The sequence below is a fragment of the Typopeltis vanoorti genome, chromosome 4 (assembly GCF_054136105.1).
Source record: "Typopeltis vanoorti isolate ZY-2024b chromosome 4, IOZ_Tvanoo_1.0, whole genome shotgun sequence".
In the NCBI taxonomy this organism is placed as follows: Eukaryota; Metazoa; Arthropoda; class Arachnida; order Uropygi; family Thelyphonidae; genus Typopeltis; species Typopeltis vanoorti.
The window spans coordinates 81,433,585-81,453,913 of NC_143552.1; the positions used below are offsets into that span (position 1 = coordinate 81,433,585).

Consider the following 20,329-nt stretch of genomic DNA (forward strand, 5'->3'; position numbering starts at 1 on the left):
ATTTAAAAAATAACAGGAGTAATTAAATCTATATTTAAACCAAACCTAGTTCAAAAACAAACCAGGCTAAAAGTATACAATACATTAGCCCTACCGGTCTTAATGTATGGAAGCGAAATCTGGACAATAAAACAAAAAGACAAAGATTAACAACAGCAGAAATGAAGTTTATGAGAAAAACTGCAAAGTATACCCTATTTGATCACAAAAGAAACGAAGATATTATGAAAGAATTAAACCAAGAACCAGTAATTGAAAAAATTAAAAAATATAAACATAGATGGATGGAACACATTCAAAGAATGAAAACAGAAAGATTACCAAAACAAGCCTTAAAGTACAAGCCATTAGGAAAAAGAAAACCAGGACGTCCTCTAAAAACGATTCAACGATGACTTCTAAGGCCGGAACAGGCCATACTAGGCCTAAATTCTTGATATGTATGATGATGATGATGATTATTATTTCATTCAGATTTGACGAGTAACAACATTCCCGGAGCTAATAATTGTGTATCAGAGAACAGAAAGTTGAATGTAAATTACCAACACTGTTTATAATTCAAGTATTTTTCTCTATCCATTTTACTGTTGTCAGTCATGGTTAAATTTACCAGAAGTTAAAAATATGTGAACCTTGTGTTAATGTGTAACTATCTGAGTAATAATTCAAGCTAGGTAATCGGATTAAGCATTGAAGACCTGAGGCGAACATGTGCACCAGAGTTGAATTGCACACGGAAGTTTCCAGTGAAGCACACTGGGTGAAGTGGCAGCTGGATGCTGGAGAAGTTAGGTGATGAGAGCAAAAAGGTAGAAGAATGTGACATAGGAAGAAAAACATCGCGCCTCGGATATATAGAGCGTGGCAGCGCCAGCTCGAGACTTTTTGCATTTTTCTTTGTTCTTCTGATTCGAGTTCCAGGATTCCCAAGGAAGGTTGCAGGAGCGTGCGGACATGTAGTGAGGCAGCCCACCGGTCAAGCAGCAGTTCAGAAAGTACAGACTTCGGCCTTGCAGAAGACAAAGCGCAGACCGACAAGTTATGCCGAACCACTTGATCCGATAGCAGCAGGCTAGAATGGCTTACATCGAAGGAGGTGAACCGTGTCCAAGCCCACCAATTGATTCCTTCAGATAAAATCAAGTAGACACATGATCACCGAGACGAAAGCACTCAATAGACGATTAAGAAGAAGACGAAGTATTTCTGGAGTCCCTGGTAATGTTAAAATTTTGTTCTGTTAAGCTTAAGTTCTAAGAGGGATTATTCGTGTTCGTGCAAGGAACTTTCTAGTTAATCAAGTTACATTAAAGGAAAGGATTTAGGGCTAAAACGAGGAGAAAAAGGGAGAACCGTATGTTCTCGAGAAGACGGTTGTATAGGAATTTGTTTATGCTTTGTGGTGTACTTAGCCTGATAATTCATTAAGCCTCAGGAAGTGTTGATTCCAACTAGAATGTTAAGCTATAAGTTGGAACTCTTATTTGGTTTCAACTGAGATTTTGAGGCATGTAATGTTAAGGGTGAATTTGTATTACTTAAATAATTGAATTCAATCTGAAGGATAGTTTTGATTTTTAACTAGAAATTAATGATACCTGTACTATGTCTGATTTGATAAATAAATGTCCTTTTTTTTTTTTTTTTTTTTTTTGTCAATCTAACAACTTTGCCTGATTTTAATCCTATTGCACCGCTCAAAAGCCAGAACCAGTGTGGAGGTTAAGACATAAGGGTAACTACGACTGCAAATGAAATGTTTTGTATGATTTAAGTACTCAATGAACTAATCAAGGACTTAATTAACAGTGCACATTTCTGGATGCTAATTCTCTGATACTGAGTTATTCTCTTGTTTAGAATTTAGGATGGCACAGCATAAAAATATAAATTTTTCATAAACTCGAAAAGGGGTTAGCACCAGAGGCAAAACAAAGGAATTGGCGCTACCCAAAGGAAATCCATTTGTCTTTCAAACTTTGTACACTCATATCATTAGATTAACTAGCAGCCTAGAGTTGATAGTGTGACTGCATAGCAGTAGATTGGATAAATCAATCAACACAACTAAGATTGATGAGCAAACACAATAACTGCAAAGATAAATTTAATGATATAAAAATAGAAAAACTCATAATTAAAAAAGACAAAATAAGGAAATATTACAGTGGCGCAGCAGACAGGACTTGGTTCACTGGTTTAGAATAAGTGAATCAAAGTGAGCAGGTTATAGGTTGAGATCAGGCAAGTTTGATATTAAGAGTTTTAAAATATAAATTTTGTGAAGAAGAGAGAAAGGATATTGTAAACTGATAAACAATTATGGCTCAACCATCTAGTTCAGGAATGGATAATGGCAAGTTCTTTAAAATAATAAATCCACAGCAAGTCTTCCTGCAATTTTCTGTGGAGGAATCCGATGACGTATTGGCATTTTTTGCCTACGTCGAGGAACTGAGAAAAATAGGAAATTGGACTCATTTTCAGTTGCTCATTTTACTTAGAAGTAAACTAACAGGCAATGCGAGGAGCTTCCTATATTCTTCTCCAATATTGAAGGAAATTTTTAACTATTCAAAATTTAAGGAGTTGCTAATCTCAGAGTTCTCCTGTAAAAAGGGTCCCATCCAAACCTTGTGGCAGCTTTACAGATGTGTGTAAGGTGATGAGGAGAATGTAACTAACTGCTTTAATATATTATTATCCATTGCTTGATCCATGAGGGTGTCCCTTGAGGAGAAACCTCATCTGGAATGGATCACCTTCCAACAATTTAGATCGGGGTTACATGACGAATTGAGGGAAGTAATCTACAAGAAGTGAGCTAAAAAACTCGGAAGGATGTTATGGTTTAGCTACGGAAAGGGTACTAGAAGAAGTAGCTCAGGGTTCTTCCATGAGACGATTGCTACTGCGAGACTGCGGTGCCTGTTTATTAGGAACAGTGTTTAATAATGAGTAGAACCATTGTTTGCTTTAAGAACAGCTTGAACGGCCTAAGTGTCTAAAAACATTCTTCTGGGATATATAGAGCTAGCGCTGCCACACTCTATATATCCGAGGCACGATATTTTTCTTCCTACGTCACGTTCTTCTCCTTTTTCTTTCCCCACATCCCCCCCCCCCCTTCAATTCACAAGTGCACTTCAGACTGCTCTTATGGTAGAGACACTAATTGTCAGGAGCTCCTCAAATGCAGTCAACCCTCAATGGATAGGAGAGCAGGGATAGAAGATTACCAGGGGTGCAGAGGGGAATGAAGGGAAACCTCTATGTCAGGCTTAGAACATGCGACAGATCCAGAGCTGATAAATTCTGCTAATCTCTATGTAGGAATAAATTCCTATGTACAAGATATCCCACAGAGAAAAAGGAACGAGATAGGGATGGATTCGTGTAGAAACGAAGGGGCCCTTGTTACAATCTCTGATGATACAGTCCACAGGCCAAATTCACCGAATTATGATGCCTACAAAATGCAAAATGTGGCGATATCAGAAGTGAGAGGATGGCTATGTAGACATCCATGAGGGTGTCTCATGGATGGCTATCTATATAGCCATCACTTATCACTTGTACGGGGATTAGTTGAAGAAATCCCTTGTGATATCCTGCTCAACACCGGGGCTCATGTGTCTGTCATTCCCATATCTCTGGTTAAGGAGTTCATTGATAAGTTCCCTGATAACACCACCAGGTTACATAATCCTGTTAAGATAACTGGAATTGCTAGGGTTGAGCTCCTAGCATTGATGAGAGTGAGTGTGAGACTCTCCATACCCTGTTTTCCAGTGAGCTTCTCACAATAACTCCTTGTCCTCCCAGAGGTTGCTTACACAAGTAACCAGATTATTTTAGGTCTCAATTTCCTGGAGAAATATCAATTCATGTGCGATTTTGCCACCAGAACTATATCCCTGTATGGAAAGAAGTACCAACCGAAATTTAAGACAAGGAATGAAAGGGGAGCGCATGAAACATTAGAAATAGAGGTAATAATAAACTCAGAGGAGGGATTAAATGATAGGAAAGGGAAATTATTACTCGATCGAGGTCAGAGCAAGATAAGATAGAAATCAGGGAATTTGTTCATTTGATGTTCCAGCGTTATCCTCTTGTATTCACAGAGGATGTTAGCTCATTATCTTGTACTGACAAAGTGGAACATGCTGTCCAGATCACGACATATTCTCCTGTGTATGTTAAACAGTATCAGACCCCTCCCCCCTTAAGTACCTGGATAAACTTCAAGAGCTGTTACAAGATTATGAAAGGGTATCATAGAAAAATCAAATTCCCAGTGGAATAGCCCTTTCATTTTGGTGGAGAAGCCTAATGGAAGTCTGAGATTTGTATCGGATTTACGAGAGGTTAACAAAGTCGTCAAACTTTCCTCTATGCAGCATCAAGGAATTGTTAAGTCTAGAGGGAGCAAAATACTTCTCAAAGTTAGACTTGAAAACATCCCCGGTGAACTTCATAATAAAAGATATGACAAACCTAGGAAAAACACTAACTGTACACTCAGACAGACTGAAATTGTATAAGAGCAGGCCAGATTGATTGGTTTGTCTAGGAGACTCGATAGAAAAGGTGTGGGGGAAAGAGGGGGAACTCTCTCAGAATAAACAACCACTAGAAAAGTGCTGACTGGGTGAAGCATATGGCCCAGAAACAGAGAAAGTGTAATACTCAGGAAAGGGAGGGACATCCAATCTCTGATGAACAATTCTCTAGTTATAACAAACATAGGACCTATGCTGACTCAGATCATAAGGATGAAAGAGCCTTAAATGAAATTAAGAAAGTGGAAGGATGCCTAAATAGTGATGAAACAAAAAATTTTGTTTTTTCAAACAAGATACGACCTGAGACCCAGACGAAAGTAGACCCCCCCCCCCCAGAGATTGTTCAGGAGTGTTCAGAAAAAAAAAAATTTTGTGTGGAAGGATAAGCCTTTGTTAAATTCTGAATGAAAGAGAATTTATTTCATAATTATTTCATTCAGATTTAACAAGTAACAACATTCCCGGAGCTAATAATTGTACATCAGAGAACAGAAAATGCAATGTAAATTACCGACACCATTTATAATTCAAGTATTTTTCTCTATCCATTTTACTGTTGTCGGTCATTGTTAAATTTACCAGAAGTTAAAAATATGTGAACCTTGTGTTAATGTGTAACTATCTGAGTCATAACACAAGCTAGGTAATCGGATTAAGCATTGAAGACCTGAGGCGAACATGTGCACCAGAGTTGAATCGTGCGCAGAAGTTTCCGGTGAAGCACACTGGGTGAAGTGGCAGCACTGGGTGCTGGAGAAGTTCGGTGACGAGAGCAAAAAAGGAGAAGAACATGACGTAAGAAGAAAAACATCGCACCTCGGATATATGGTGTTGCAGCGCCAGTTCTATATATCCCAGAGGAATGTTTTTAGACACTTAGGCTGTTCAGGCTGTTCTTAAAGCATATGGTTCCACTCATTATTAAATTCTGTTCCTAATAAACAGCCCATTTAGTGTATATGAGGATGAGGATGATATAACCGAACTCTGAGGAATACCTGCATTAGTAATCTGAAGAGAGAATACCACATGCACTGAACAATCAGAGAGGGAAAATGGATATCCAGTTATTACAAAGTGTGGAAGGTAGCCCATAATATGTCAATTTGCTGAGTATCTGGTTATGCCACACCCAATCAAATTCCTTGGAAATATAGTCTCTCTACATTTCATGAAGTAACTGATGTAGGCAGAATCTACTCTGTATCTTATTGCATAATCTACTGGTAGTCGCTGATTAGCTGCTATTCTCCAGGTGGTGAGATTGAATGATGGCTTTCTTTATTGCTTATTGCTCTACTAGCTATATAGCTGACAGTTCATAGCATGTTTTTTTTGTGAATTTGTGTCCATTTGTGAATGGACTTTCATGCATTTTGGCCTCTAGGTTGTTCAAAATTCTGTGACCCTTCTGGAAAAAGGCTATAGGAGACATGCAATACATTGTTGTGGTATAGATGGAAGTTGTACCTTGGTTATTTGCACAGGAATTGGAAGAGAACACTGGTAGGACTTCAGCTTTATCTTTAGGAATTGTTACAGTAATGTGCCATTTTGAGAGCGGGAACAGAGATGGACAAAGTCTGAGACATGCAAGTGACCAGAAGCAGGATTGGACTGGAAATGTAAATTGGCTGGAAATAAACTGATTCTGCATGGGGAAGGTATCATCCTGATCAATTTGATAAACATTAAAGAAGAAATATTACTTATTATATAATGTATACATATAATAAATAGCATATGAGTAACTCTCTTTGTTATCAAATCACAAACACAGCTTATTGCATAATAATAACTTTTCACCGAAACTTGATCATTTAATGAATTTGAGCTTAGGCCATGTAAAATACTTTTTTACTTGTATAAATGATTATAATCTATAAATGGTTATTCCCCAAGAATTACCCATGAACGTGATTCAGGGATGGGCACACATTAATCAATCTTCACTAGCAATTCAAAACAAATAGCCTAAATGAACTTGCTGTCTTGCAAACTTTCTGGAAAAAGTTTCAGAATAAAATCTAACACCACATTAAAATGATTCAAATTTTTCAGCTTGTAAACAGCTGTGATTACTTAGGAAACTGAAAGTTGTCAGCTGCATGATCATAAATTGCCAAATCATCCTTCAAAATTTATTGTAATTTTGCAGTTCATCATCAAATTCCTGCCATGTACCCTCAAGGGGTGTACAGGATATGATAGTACTACATGAAAAAAATTACATCATTATTAATTTCCTATCTACAATTTTCCTCCAAATCAGTCTGTTACTTGTCAAGACTCCAACATTATCAGATCTTATATTTCTATCGTCTAAGGCACTTTGTACCGTATCAATCCACCTATATCTTGGTCTTCCTCTGGGTCGTTTTGCTGCCAACCTGGCAGAGAACACTTGTTTTGCTAATCTTTCCTCGCCCATTCTGTTTAAGTGACCATACCACCTGAGATTAGCTCTGCTAACGCATTCCTGGATGCTGACAATGTCAAGTTCTTTCCTAATATCCTCGTTTTTAATATGATATTGCCATTGATGCCATCTGTTCACGCCTATAATCTTTCTCAGGACTCTCATATCTGTGGTCTCTAGTCTTTCGTCAAGTGTTTTACTTCTGACCCAGCTCTCAGATCCATAAGTTAAAACTGGTTTAAACACTGTCTTGTATACAGCTAATTTAGTGTTCGGACTAATTTCTCTCTTATTCCATATGAATTTATTCAATTGACTTCCCACCATACCAGCTTTGCTGATTCTGTTGTCTATTTCTATATTTAATTTACGATCTTCAGTAAAAATCGTGCCTAAATAGCTGAAATGTTTTACTGAAGATGAAAATAGGCAGAATCATTCACAACACAGTTGACATTTTCAATGATTCTGCCTATTTTCATTGTCTTTGTCTTTTTATTGCTGACATACATACCATATCTATTACAACAGCTATTCAATTTAGTCAGAGAATCTTGCAGACTTGTAGCGGATTTATTTAGAAGTATAACATCATCCGCATAAAGCAAAGAGCTGACATTAACATCTCCAATTCTGATATCATGTTTAATACCACTTTCCTTCATAATGTGATCCATATAGATAATGAATAACAGAGGGGATAATGTACATCCTTGTCTCACACCAGATTTAACATTAAACTATCTTCCTGTACTTCAATTCTAACTGCTGACTTACAACTCAAATAAAGACTAAGTATTGCTTGATATAATGCCCCATCGACACCATATAACTGCAGCGTATTGAATAGATTCTCTCTTGGCACCTTGTCATATGCCTTTTCCAGATCGACAAAACTTAAATACAGATCTTTGTTATATTCCCATGCTTTCTCGACTATTTGTCGTAAAGTGAAGATCTGATCCTGACAGCCTCTATTTGGCCTGATTCCAGCTTGTTCTTCACCAAGCTTTTCTTCCACAATTCTTCTCAACCGTTTCTCAAGTATACTTGCATAGATCTTGCCAGGGACACTCAGTAGGGAAATACCTCTGTAATTCTCACATTCAGTTTTATTTCCCTTTTTATATATGGGTACTATGAGAGCTCTACTCCAATCATCAGGAATTCGTCCCTCTGTCCAGGCTTCTGAACTATGCAGTGCAGCTACTGTAAGACTCTTATACCACCATACTTCAGCATTTCTGGTCGAATATCATCTACTCCTGCTGCCTTTTCACATTTCAAGCCTTTGATGGCTTTTTCTACTTCAAGTATGGATATGTATTCCTGACTGCATGCCTGGTCAGTGTTTTTTACCACAGTGCTGTCAACACTGCTTGTTTCATTTAGCAGTTTTTCAAAGTAATTACTCGATACGTCAAGGATATCTTTTTCTCCCATTTTCATGTCACCTTTATTATCTCTAATTCCTTTTACAGCACTCTTTCCTCCATTCTTAAGTTTCTTCAAAAACCTCCAGAATATTTTGCCACCTTCTTGATATTTATTTTCTATATTCTTGCCAAAGTCCTCCCATGCCTTTTGTTTAGCTAGTTTTACACAGTGTTTAGCATTCTTGCATTCGTCTCTATATTCTCTAAGAGCACAAGCTGACTTATTTGACCGGAACTTTTGGTATGCTTTCTTCTTTTCCTTCGCTACCTCTTTAACTTCCTGTGTCCACCAGGGAGGTCTGATTTTTTTATCCTTACAGACAACTTCACCAGATGCCTCTCTGGCAGAATCAATCAATGTTTTCTTCAGAGTTTGCCACTGAATCTCCAAGGTTTGATTCCTGTTCTCAAACTCTTTCATTTTTTCTTCAATCATGTTTGTGTATTTTAGTCTACAGTTCACATCTGAGAGCTGCTCAACTTTTATTCGCTTTAAAACTTTCTTACATGTTATTCTTTTCAATGTGAAATTCAATTTTATCCTGCTCAAGACTAAATAGTGATCACTTCCAATTTCAAATCCTCTGTACACTCTGTTGTCCTGCACCATTGAGAAAACATCACTATCAACAATAACATAGTCAATGAGACTTTTCTTATTCCTAGCCTCTTCTCTCCATGTGAATTTGTGCACATTTTTTTGTTGGAATGTGGTGTTAGTAATAACCAGTCCATGTCCTGAGCAGAAATCTAACAGATATTTGCCATTATTATTAGTTTTGCTCTTTTCTCCAAATTTTCCCAAAATATTTTTGTATGTCTCACAATCATTTCCTACTCTGCTATTTAGATCCCCAACAAGGACCAACTTTTCATTTTTTTTTTGTGTCAGTTGCTTTTTCTAAAGCCTCAAAAAATTCCTCCACTTCTACCTTAGTAGAACCTTCTGTGGGACCATCGGCACAAATAAGTCTCATTGTCCAGTTCCCCATTCTCATATTTGCCCACGTTACTCTACTTGAGACTGACTGCCATTCATGAAGATTAGCCTCGTATTTTGTGTTGAATACTATGGCTACTCCTTCTTTTCCTTGATTGTCATTGCCTGAATATAACATTTTGTATTTATTGCTCAGAAAGATCTCACCAGTTTTTGTCTTTTTTGTTTCAGTCACCCCTATTATGTCGATCTGGTACTTCTCTAATTCCTCAGCTAGCTCCATTTCTTTGCCATTCAGGCTTCTTACGTTGATAGTACCGATCTTTAACTCTGGTGATGTTGAGTTGGGGTTTATTTTCAGATTTGTTTTAGTAGCTGACTTTTTGCTGTTCGCCCTGGTTCCCTGGCAAAAACAACGGGGGGGCCTTGTTTAACCGGGCGAAGCCCCAGCCGGCATGAAATTTTGTCATGTTGCACCATCATTCTATATTTTGGTTTAACTAAGAATACCATTTGGTCGGCTAAATCCCAAATTGCCAGCCCATCCTCGTCCGTTTAGTATCCAAGTAGATACCCAATAGGGTGCACCACAAGAAGGTGAGGATTGGACATTAGGTCAGAAGCCCTGGTCGGTTCTCCGCATTCCTTTAAGGGCCATGTGGAGGTCTCCTCTCAGTTATACAGCTTTGACCTTTAAGCACCCCAATTTTGCGGTTAAGTAAAGTAATTTTGTAATTTTGCATGGTAAATGTTTGGTAGCGTCTCCTTTTTTTTTTTTCAAATTCTTCAATGTTGATAACCAGTCATATTCAGTGTCTCGATCTGATGAGAAGAAGAAATGAGGATTTGATCAATCTTTTGTTTTAAGTGCCCAGAAATGACTTTTGTTTTTATGTCATTATCTTTTCACTTGCATCTTCTATTAGTGATTGATCTGTATCTAACTTATTAGGAAATCAAATCTATGATGTTCAGTTTTATCACAGGTTGATTCTGATTTAATTCTTTCAAAAGTACAATATTAAGACTCGGTTTCCTGTTGAATTGATGTTAGAAAGCAAATAATATTGGGATTTTACTGGTTTTGACAAAGCACAAGTATGCAACAAAGTAAGTAAGTAACACCATCACATGAAATGCAGAAATCTAGATGGTAAGTTACTCAAGCTTAATTGTTGGTTGGTAGTTATCTGAAAAACCTGTAGATAATTGAGAGGTGCACAAGTTGTTGCATTTTGCTCTTGATCTTAATCATTGTTGGACTAGGTTGTGGGAATAATTGATTTCTGGGATGACAATTTTAGCAAACACCAAAACTACTGTAATTCAGTATGAATTAGTAGATTAAATAAACAGCAGGAAAAAGAATACTACTTCGATATAATATTTATTTAATACATATTCCTCCTTCACACTTAATTTGATCTCATAAGGATCATGTACTTATTGGCATTCAAAGTGATTTCCATAGGAGATTGTAAACATGATCTTTGTTTACCATACTTAGTATATTTCTTTTAATTTATTAATTCCTTTGTAATTTCTCTTGTACTTCACAGGTCTCAGTTATAAAATCACAACATTTTAAGTTGATGTTAACTGCTCAATTTGTAAAGCATCTTTTATTATTATTTGCTAATGAACATGAGACATTCTTGAGTATATTATAATGCATTAATATTGATTTGTTAACATGATAAATTCATAAATTAGTGTCATTGATATCAGTCTAGATTAGAACACAGAATGTCAGAATTATTACTAAATCACTTAGTATACTGTGTGAACCTTCTTTCTTGCTATCCATGATCCTTAAACTTAACTGATCAAATAGAACTTTTGGAGGTTTTTCCACTTGGTTATACTATAAATTAAAGATACCAAGAAATTATATATTTGGTTTAATTGTTATATTTATATTGATTTGTTAACATGATAAATTCATAAATTAGTGTCATTGATATCAGTCTAGATTAGAACACAGAATGTCAGAATTATTACTAAATCACTTAGTATACTGTGTGAACCTTCTTTCTTGCTATCCATGATCCTTAAACTTAACTGATCAAATAGAACTTTTGGAGGTTTTTCCACTTGGTTATACTATAAATTAAAGATACCAAGAAATTATATATTTGGTTTAATTGTTTATTCAAGTGTAAGCAAACAAAGTTTGCACTTGAAGTATTTTTCAGGACTGGAGCAACTCGTATATAGAAGCTAATGACTTCACAAGACTTGTGAAGTCATTATGGGAAGGGTCACTCCCCAGATTGGTTTCAACCTTTGAGGTCTCATCAATGGGAGCCAGACCCAGAGGTGATATTAAGGTTGAAGTAATGTAGACATATTGCCCCAGTCCTGAAAATACTTCAGGTGCAAACTTTGTTTGCTTAAAATTGGATAAAGGATTAAACCAAGTACCATATTTTTTGAATAGATAACACCTGGGTTATCTATACAAAAAAGTCTGAATTCATTAAAAATGAACATGCGCGGTATACATTTGAAAGGTATGAGAGGTAAATCAAATGTAATAACAAAACTAAAGTAGAAACTAAGATATTACTTAATATTTATTGAACATTGCACTATTCAAATCCAAAAAATTCTTCATCAGACTCAATATTGAAAGAATCAACTGTGTTTAAAATTTTGTTTTTAACAAAATTTAACAGTATTTCTTCAGCTTCGTAATCATTGTCACTGGACACCACTGCATTCCCTTGTGCTTTAATGAAATCATTTCTAACACCGTTTTCACTTACAGCAGCCTAACTTTCTACAATCCACGTAACTATATCTTTATATGATGTTCTTTTCATCTGCCCTGTTTTGTTATATTCATGGATGCCATTCATCATCCAGTCTTCCCACTTAGCCCACAAATTGTCTTTGAATGGTTTATTTACTGTAAGATCAAGGGGTTGGAGTTTTTTTTGTTAAATCACCTGGAATGGCGGCCAATTTGGAATACTTACAATTTTTTAACTTCTGCTGTCGTGTGTGCCCTACATGAATCCAACACTAACAAAGATTTTGGGTTGAAAAATGCCATTTTTCTCTTTCGCCACACATTCTTTAACCAAAATTTCATAACCTCGAAATTTATCCAACTTTTATCATTAGCAATAATAATAATATCTTTTGAATCGCAACCTTTTTGGAACAGTCTTTCTTTTGAAAATCACAATTGGTGACAGTTTGGAACCATCTGCAGTTTAAAGAACCACAGTAAAGTTAGACCTCTCGTACCCTGTTGTAGCAGCTGAAACCTCTTTTGCTCCCTTCAGATTCACAGTCCTAGAACTAGGCATGTCAAAACTTATGGGAACCTCATCCATATTTCCAAAGTGACAAGCATCAACCCCACACAAGTTTCTCTCAGAAACAAACGACATTTAGCTACTTTTGCTTCCCAGTCGCACAGCAAATTTTGTCCAACACTAGTGGAGGAGTGCACACTTAAATTGTTTCTCTTCATAAATCCAAAAACCCAAGATGGGTAGGCCTTGAAATCCTTTATATTATCGTTTTGTGCAATTCTTTTAGATTCCCGTAACACACGGACAGTAGATATTCTCATAGCTTTAGCTCTCTCACCAACAACTCAATGAAACAGTTTTTTTTCCTATGGTTGGCCACAAGCACCTTCTAAACCTCATAGCACGTTTCCTCATATGTAAACATGTCAGGATTGTTTCAGCCTTTCGCCATTCACGAACACTACTTTCTCCAACATTGAAGAATCTACCAGCTTCACGATTTCCTTTGCTACTTCTACCACTTCAAGCTTGAACTGCGCTTCTGAGAAGTACTTCTGTCTTCCATAGGTAATTCAGATCTAATAACAAAATATAAACAAATAGTGATCTACTTTATGAAATATTTTAAAACAGGATGTACAGAATAATGTAACTTCATAAAATCCAAAAAATGTACACCTACCTTTCAATTGTAGTCGTAGTAATGTCACAGTGCTCCCCAATAATGTGAAAATTGTAAAATTTGTAATTAAAAAAATCGACCACTGCTACTAGCAATGCACGTGCTTTTAAAGAATTCCTCCCTCTGTACTTCCTAACTCTACCGCTAGTTGGCGCATGTGCGTTATCTATACATCAGAAGGAGTGATGAAAATGTTGGGGGGCAGTGCACATTATCTATCGAAAAATACGGTATATAATTTCTTGGTATCTTTAATTTATAGTATAACCAAGTGGGAAAACCTCCAACAACTATCTCTAATCCAAGTATTTTATAAGGGTTGTTGAAAAGTTTGATAAAAAAAAAAGTTAAACACATTTTTTTGGAAAAAATCGCCTTTATTTCTCAACATAATCTCCATCGAGGTCTACACATTTGGTCCAGTGAGTTTCCAATTTTTTCATCCATCTAAAAAGCAGGATTTGTCAAATTGTGCAAAATAGTCATTGACAGCCTTGATGACATCCTCGTTCAAAGAAAATTTTTTCCCACCAAGCAAACTTTTTAAGTATGGGAACAAGAAGTCGCATGAAGCCAAGTTCGGAAAATACAGTGCATGTGGAACCAATTCAAACCTCAGTTCATGCAATTTTGCCATTGCAACGGCCGACTTGATGAAAGAGCACTTGTTTTTCTTCAGTTCTTCTTTTAAATGGTCAAACAATGACGCATAACAGACTCCTGTTATTGTCTTACCCTTTTCCAAATAGTCTATCATGATAATTCCTTGGGAATCCCAAACAACAGTGGCCATCACCTTCCCAGCTGACAAAATGGTCTTCGCTTTTTCGCTGCTCTTTCACTGGGCATTGTCCACTGTTTTGATTGCTGCTTGGACTCAGGTGTGTAGTGGTGGATCCAAGTTTTGTCTACAGTCACGAATCGACGCAAAAAAAAAATCCTGTGAATTGGAATTAAACATTGCCAAACACTGCTTTGAAATGCCTTTTTACATGTGTTTTTGATCAACAATCACGGCACCCATCATGCACACAGCATTTTCATGTGCAACTTTCCGTGCAGGATATTATATACCCGTTCAGTTGAGATGCCTGCAATCTCATGCACTTTCACTTGGTGGTCTTCCATAACAGTATGGATTTTGTCAATCATTTCCTTCGTAGTGACCTCAGTCAGGTGTCCAGAACACACTTCATCTTCGATGGACCTACGACCATGTTTAAATTCATTTATCCAAAAATAGTCTTTAATGCTAGTGCAGAGTCCCCATGAACTGCATCTAACTTGGCTTTGATCTGTGCAGCTGTTCACTTCTTCAAATAAAAGTGTTTTACCACTTCATGAAACTCGTTTTTCTCCATTTTTATGAAAAATGCGAACACGGTCATTTTAAATGTTTGCCAAACAAGAACTATGTCGCACGTGGCTAAAGTTTTGCCAGGGGTTATGAAAAAGATGATACATGCCGACATGTATGAATGTATGGTATGAATAAATGAATTGTGTCACCATCTATTGTAAATTTACCAAACTTTTCAAACAACTCTCATAATAATAAAGTGTCATTAGCTTCTATGTACGAGTTGTCCCAGTCCTGAAAATACTTCAAGTGCAAACTTTGTTTGTTTACACTTGGATAAAAGATTATACCAAGTATATAATTTCTTGGTATCTTTAATTTATAGGTCAAATAGAGCATAGTACAAAATTTAAATTATTAATATGTACTGTTTTGATTTTACAGGAAGGATATCTTTTGAACATTAGCAAATTATGGGATTATTATCCTCATTCTGAAATGACGTAAGTAAATGAGTTCTCTAAACTTAGTATGACGCTGGATCTATAATAGTGGCTGATTGATTCAATAAAATTATCGTGATTGGCAGTTTTAGATTTAGATATTTCTCATATTATTTTTCCATTAGTATGTTAGGCTCCATGACCATCCTGACCAAATAATTTGGTTGTATAAAGCTGAGCCATAACATTTTATGTTATGCTTTTTTGCCAGTCTGTTTCTAGGATGAAAAAAAAAACATTTTCAGGTTTGGAAAATCCCCCTGATTACTTGGAAAGCTCTTTTTTTTGCATCCTAGATGGAAAAAAAAACTTTGAATTCCAACTGAAGGACATCATCACTGTCCTCCATGAGCTATGGAGGCTATGTTTATATATTTATAATCATCATTTTTTGGAATGTAATTTCAAAGCATCTTGTTTGTTCCTCAAAATATTTATACAATTTGTGAATTACAAGTCATGAAAAAAGTCTTAATTGTATTAAGACCTCAATATTAGTTAGTTTTGTAGTTTGATTCTCCCGTAATCTCTTGTTTTGAATTAGTTCCCAGCACAGACTCATATATCGTCAGTCCTCGACTTACAACATATGCAACTTATGACCACTTATACTTGCACGTTCATGACATACCACTTCACTCCTGCAGTCCATGAACCAAGGTATTATTTCTGCCATCAAGGCATATTATTTAAGAAGTACTTTTGCGTAGGCTGGTGAAGGTGAAACAACCCAAAGACTTTTTTTAGAAGAATATAATAGCTTGCATTATACAAAGAATGTAGATGTAGCATGAAGTTAAGTGACAGCATAGTGAATGAATGATGTTTGGAAGAATTAGCTGAAAATATATGTTCATACAATCACAGGGTGATATGGTAGATCAGCTGAATAAATTTAGTGTTTTGACTACTTTCTCTCTTATTCCATATAAACTCGCTGTATACAAAAGTGTTCAAGCCAGTTTTAACATATGGATCTGAGAGCTGTATTAGAAATAAAACACTTAATCAAAGGCTAGAGATCACATATATGAAAGTTCTTGGAAAGATTAGAAGTGAACAGATGGCATCAATAGCAGAGGAGCCTATAATTATTATAAAACCTCCATGGAGTCAAACACTCATCGTGGGACAGGGATGTTAGGGAAGAACTTGACATTGTTAGCATTTAGGAATGTGTTGGTCACTTAAATAGAATGGGAGAAGAAAGTTTAGCAAAACAATTTTTTTCAGGATGGCAAAAAAGATGGAAAAAGTTCCAGAGGAAGACAAAGATCTAATTATGATGGGGTTCCATTCTGATGGAATCCCATCATAATTCAAGGACTGACTGTATTCTGTTACTAAAGTTGCTAGTATTATCATGTACTTGACTTTCTATGTTATTCCCTTTATTTCATATGCTGGGGAAAAGAACAACTGTTTCTTGACATACAATTAAAAATAAAAAGCATAAGCCTTATTTGATGTATTGGCATGACAGAAGACCTAACTGAAAAGCATTTTTGCATGATTAGAATACAAAAAAAAAAAAAAAAAACACTATCAAATTCTTTATATACTTTCAAGGATTCTATAAGATGCTATATTATAGTGCTTCATGATTAAGTTCACATTATTAACTTCTTAAAACTAATTTACCTACACATTAGTCTTATGATTCCCACTCATGAAAGACTAAGCCTATAATCGTTAGTTCTGTGAGTGGGCTAATTTTTTTCTATTTTTATTAATTTTATATTTTTTTCAACTTTATTTATTATATAATGTGAAAATCTTACTCCAGAGACAAAACATAGAACATTTTCAAGTCACTTCTGGCCTACAATAAGAAAGGTAGTGATCAGGATTTCAGTATAAAAGGTAGAGATGTGTGAGAAGGAAGTTCTGCAGCTGTTGCAGAATCTCTAAGAATTCACAATAAAAATAGATGGTATATCAGTGTGTATGTTAATACATACTGATATACCATCTATCTTTTAGTTTCCAGTGCAGGTTTCAAATCAGCTTTTCTAATTTTCAAATCTTAGCTATTTGTAATCCAAAAACCAAATAATCTGCAAAATTCTTGAATTTATTATTATTATTGTATGATCACCTCCAATGAGTCTGAAGACTCATCATGGAAACCCAAACTAAATCCCATGGTCTATCATATTGCTCCTTGAACTGACAAAGCACTCACAACACTCTGGTAACTCATTCCACTCATTCACAACTCTCCAAGCAAAAAATCTAGTCCTCACATCTCTACTAAACATACCTTTATTCAACTTCCTGAGATGACCTCTTGTTCTGGCCCCTGTAGTCAATTGATTAAACATTTCCCCTGCATAAAATCCTTTAAGCAACTTAAACGTTTCTGTCATATCTTCTCTTTTCTCCTATCAACCAACTTCTGCAATCCACACATCCTCATAAGGAACATTCCACAGGCCACTCACCTCTGAATCCTCTCCACTATTTCCTCATCCCGAAGAAACCCAGGAGACCTGACCACAGTAATCCAGATGTGGATATATTAAGGCCTTATAAAGAGGAATAACAACTTCCTTATCTCTACTTGTTAATGTGTTCTTCAATAGTCAAGTAACCTTTTTCCTGGAATACAGTTCCATCCAATCCAATTTAAGTTGTCTTCTGCTAGATGTCTTTAATAGAACATTCAAAAAAATGCCCAAGTGTTACAAATGATTCTTGATGCTGTGATGCTTTTCATACATACATTTTATTTATTTATTATTATTTTTTTTTTTTCAAAAATATACTCCTTTCCTTTCTATCTGGTAGTGTGGTAGATATCTGTCCAAAACTATTAATGGTATGTTCAAGCGTATTGGTTCTTTTGATTTCTTAAGCGTTAAATGTGAAACTTCTACCATTGTAGATATTCTTAAATTATAATGTATATCATACTCTGATTTCATGGAATGAAGAAGACATAAGAATTAGAGGATTAATGATTCCAGCATTCTATCAGAGAGACATCTTTGAAATATTCTAATTCCAGTGATTCTAGAAAAATTTAAATAATGCATGTGGTCCTGAGAATGATGCCCTCTATAGAGACTGGTAGGTAGATAGCCTTGGCTATTTGGCAAGTAATTTATGAATTGTTTTCCATATCTTGGGAAGTTTTACATAACCATGATCCTTAGTGTGGTGATTATTGTGGTTATTTCTCTATTTTCATTAATTTAGTTGATCTCATGTTTCCTCTTGAGTTTTAACAATCTTATTTTTGTGACAGAATTAGCATCAGTTATTGACAATGGGTGTAATTTTTGAGGTGAGGATCTTTGCTTCTTTGGCTAGTCTGTCTGCTCTCTCATTGCCTTCAATATTTACATGTACTGGTATTGATTGCAGTGTACAGTTTTTATTTTTCAAATTTAAAGTTTTAGATTTCATGAATTTCCCATGTGAGTTTTGATTTTCCATTTTTTAATATTTCAAATGCAGATTGAGTCACTGTAGATGGTTATTCCTTCTGTAAGGTTTATTACTGGATTAGAGAGATACTACTTTAGAGCTGCTTGTATGGCTGTTAATTCTCTAGTGAAGTTTGAAGCATTTTGCCAGCTGTGGATTTGATTTGTGTTTCCTTGCCTCCAGGTAGAATTAATAAAACCTCCTTGATTGAGTGCTTCATCAGATGATCCACCAGTGTAGGCAATGACATTGTTCAGATTATTTAAATGATGTATAGTGTCAAGCCCTTTTCATTTATTTTCATTTGGTGAATCATTTTTTGAACAAGGTTCTAGGAGATTTGAAAGTCCTGAGTGAGATGTGATCCTGTTGTTGGCTCCTGATTCTGTTAGTGAATTTAACTGTGGAGAGTTTTCTTCTGTCTTCTAGTATGTGAAGTCCACACTCTTGTTGAGCTTTTAAATTATTTGTGGATGAGACTGCACCTATAGTAATTGTTTTGCTGCTCTTGATTGTACTCTGTCAAGTTTTTCTTTTGAGCTAGTAGAAGCTGGAGTCCAGATGGATGAAGCATATTCCATACTGGGTCATATGAGTGATGTATATGTAGTTTTGAGTGTCTGGTTTTGTACTCCATTTTGTTCCACAAAGCCTTTTGATGATATTAAGCTTTCTTAAAAGCTTTATTAGATATATTTGTAATAAGAGTTGTAAATCTCAGTTCAGTATATAGTTAGGCATAAGTATTTTGGAGACTGTTTTTCCTATTTTAGTATTATATATTTTGATTTGATTGTTATGTCTATTTTTTTCTGTCAGTGGAGAAGATACTCAGTTTTTGTTTTTTCCAGGTTTATCTGTAATTTAAGTTCCTTTGCCCATCTTTCTAAGCCTTGTGTTGATTTATTCAGAACTTTTTCAGATTGTTGAGGATTACTGCTTGTGTGCCAGATTGCTATACCATCTATATATTATGCTATTTTTATATCATTTATGATGTGTGGATGAATATTGTTCATATAGATGAGAAATAGGAGTGGACTTAAAATAGAACTTTGTGGGACTCCAGCCAAAGTTCTATGTGTTGACTTCCATTGACTTTTTCTTTTAGTTTTCTTCCTTTCATGAAGTCTGAAATCCAAATTAATGAGTACCCCCTTATTCCAGTATCGTATGCAATTTTTATTAATTTTTGTCTCCATTCACGATTGAAGGCACCTGTAAGATCCAAGAAGATTTCTGTTGTCTTTGGTGATTTTTCTTGGAAGCCATTTTGATTGGCGAAGATAAAATAATTGATCTTCTGTGCTGTGATGAGACCTGTATGCAGTTTGGTAGAAGTTAATCTTATTTTTTATGTATTATGTATGTATTATTCTTTCGTTTGGTTTATAAAGAGTACTAGTCAATGCTATTGGTCTGTAGCTTTTACAGTCACTAAGGTTTTTGTTAGGTTTTAGTATGGATATAATAACTGATGTTTTCTAGATTTTTGGCTGTTTATCTGTATTCCAGGAAGTGCTAAATATCTTCAGAAGGCATTTTTTGGCCTTTTCTCCCATGTTTTTAATCATATTTCCAAAGATAAGATCAATCCCAGGTAATTTGTTGGGGTCAATTTGACTAATTGCTGTTTCTATGTCATTGTGAGATCCTGAAAAAATGTCTGAGAAAATATGTTAATTCTTGAGGTGATTGTGTTTGAAGAGTGATCAGTATCTGGAAATGTTTTTGTTATTTGATAATCTGATGATATTCCAGTATTGTGAGTCTTTTCACA

General features: G+C 35.6%; 1 protein-coding gene across 1 annotated transcript in view; it reads left to right on the plus strand.

The window, feature by feature from the left end:
- TRAM (translocating chain-associated membrane protein 1) overlaps positions 1 to 20,329 on the plus strand; it is a 204,472-nt gene that overhangs the window by 98,881 nt on the left and 85,262 nt on the right. Inside the window, 1 exon segment of the mRNA XM_090391298.1 lies at positions 15,059 to 15,117. Coding sequence (XP_090247424.1) covers positions 15,059 to 15,117 — 59 coding nt within the window.